Source organism: Lipotes vexillifer, unplaced genomic scaffold, assembly GCF_000442215.2.
Source record: "Lipotes vexillifer unplaced genomic scaffold, Lipotes_vexillifer_v1.1 scaffold341, whole genome shotgun sequence".
Lineage (NCBI taxonomy): Eukaryota > Metazoa > Chordata > Mammalia > Artiodactyla > Lipotidae > Lipotes > Lipotes vexillifer.
The window spans coordinates 1,372,639-1,374,791 of NW_006797957.1; the positions used below are offsets into that span (position 1 = coordinate 1,372,639).

A 2,153-nucleotide genomic window follows, 5' to 3' on the forward strand; every position below is an offset into this window, starting at 1 on the left:
TTCTCAAGTTGCACGGCCAAGTTTGCAGATGGACAGCAGTGCTCTGTGCCCGTTTTTGACATTACACACCAGACACCTCTGTGTGAAGAACATGCCAAAAAAATGGTAAGTTCAAATTTTATTTTCTGCAACAGAGGATTTCAAAGTTTATATGTATATTTTTAAAATTGTATTGAAGTATAGTTGATTTACAATGTTGTGTTAATTTCTTCTGTACAGCAAAGTGACTCAGTTATACATATATGTCTATACATACTCTTTTTCATATTCTTTTTCATTATGGTTTTCACAGGATATTGAATGCAGTTCCCTGTGCTGTACAGTAGGAACTTGTTTATCCATCCTATATAAAATAACTTGAGGCTTTCAAAGTTTTGATAGCTGTCCAGAGTAGGAAATATTATATGACTTAGTACAAACTATATGTGTATGTAAATCACTGAAACGAGTTTTGTGAAATAGTACTCTTTTAGTACCTCATATTTTGTAGTCTCTTCTATTTCAATAAAAAAAAAATGCTGATCATAACCTATTGAATTAATTTTATACCCTCCCCCAAAAAACACTGTTCTAGAAAGTATTTAGTAATTAGTTAGATGTGGTCATTTTGTTTATTATGTGTAGCTAGTCTATACTTCTCTTCTCCTCAAGATACATTTTCTTATACATAGGCAGATTTCCCAAGATCTTTCTTTGCTCCATTTCTCTAGGATTTTGCTTTTCTTATATATAATTCTGCGAATGTCTTGGATATTTGATGAAATTTCAACCAAAAGCCAACACTTATTATAATTCCATTGGACTTAATTATTGCTTTAGTTACTGCTGGTAGCGTAAGCCATAATTAATTCAGAATAATTTGGAGAGAAAAGTCTGAATTAGTGAACTACCTGACTTATATAATCACTTAAAATAAATGCATTTCACCCATCAGACACTTACTTAGCTGTTCTGCTATTTGCAAGGTATTGTGCTAGGTACCTATGTATTAAAAAATTGAATAAGACTCTTACCTGCTGTGAGCATATTTTAGTTTGCAGGGATGCATCAGGGTAACCAAGTGGCCATTGGACAGGACTTAGTAGTGTAACACTGTGGTCCTGTCTTTGCCACTAGCTATATGTATAACATGGACTAATGAGTCATCCTTTCTAGACCTCAGTTGCCGTGTATGAAGTTTACCAGCTTCTAGACCTCAGTTGCCGTGTATGAAGTTTACCAGCTTCTTCTCTAAGAACCTGTTTTGTTTCCTAGATTTCCTTTATGGACCATATATTTTGAAAAGTTGTATACTAAACTATGTATACAAGTATTGAATAATTACTTTCCCATTTTAATTTTAAAACATTTAAAATATAGACATTTTTGTTAGCTTATTGAGGTTTTATCATGGTTAAAGAATGACTTCCATATGGGTTTTTTTTTGTGGTGTGTGGGCCTCTCACTGTTGTGGCCTCTCCCGTTGCGGAGCGCAGGCTCAGCGGCCATGGCTCACGGGCCTAGCCACTCCGCTGCATGTGGGATCTTTCCGGACTGGGGCACGAACCCGTGTCCCCTGCATCGGCAGGTGGACTCTCAACCACTGAGCCACCAGGGAAGCCCGGGTCCATATGTTTTTTGAGCCACTTTTGTGGACCTTCATTGATGATTTCACAGACCTTTGGTAATACGGGCACGGTAGCTTTTAAACCACTGAAGTAAATGATCCTGGTTGTAAATGTTGGTTTTAAAGTTATACCATTCCATCATACTTCTAATAAGACTAGGAAAATATTGTTAAATAGGGAGGCTGTACTTTAGGATCTGCTTTATTTATTTAGTGAGTTGATGATTAGTATAACAGTTTTCATGTAAATGCTTCTAAAGAAACTGAAAGCGGTTTATACTTTTCAGCTGGTTAAACATTCCTACTTAGGTAGATTCAACCAGGCAAACAGAAGGTTGAATTAGTATAATAAAATTAGTCATCAAATAATATATATTTTATATAATAATGTAAAATAAAAATACAGTATAAAATAATATTAATTGGGTTATTTTCAATGCAAAGTTTCTACAATATGATACAGATGGCTTTCTCTCTGAAGGCAGTTGTAGAATCTGACAGTGGTTTGAGCTTTTTTTTTTTTTTTTTTTTTTTTTTTTTTACGAGG

General features: G+C 34.6%; 1 protein-coding gene across 1 annotated transcript in view; it reads left to right on the plus strand.

The window, feature by feature from the left end:
* Window positions 1-2,153, plus strand: part of INO80D (INO80 complex subunit D) — a 41,358-nt gene that overhangs the window by 30,617 nt on the left and 8,588 nt on the right. The window contains 1 exon segment of the mRNA XM_007469999.1: window positions 1-105. This exon segment is cut by the window's left edge and continues 24 nt beyond it. Coding sequence (XP_007470061.1) covers window positions 1-105 — 105 coding nt within the window.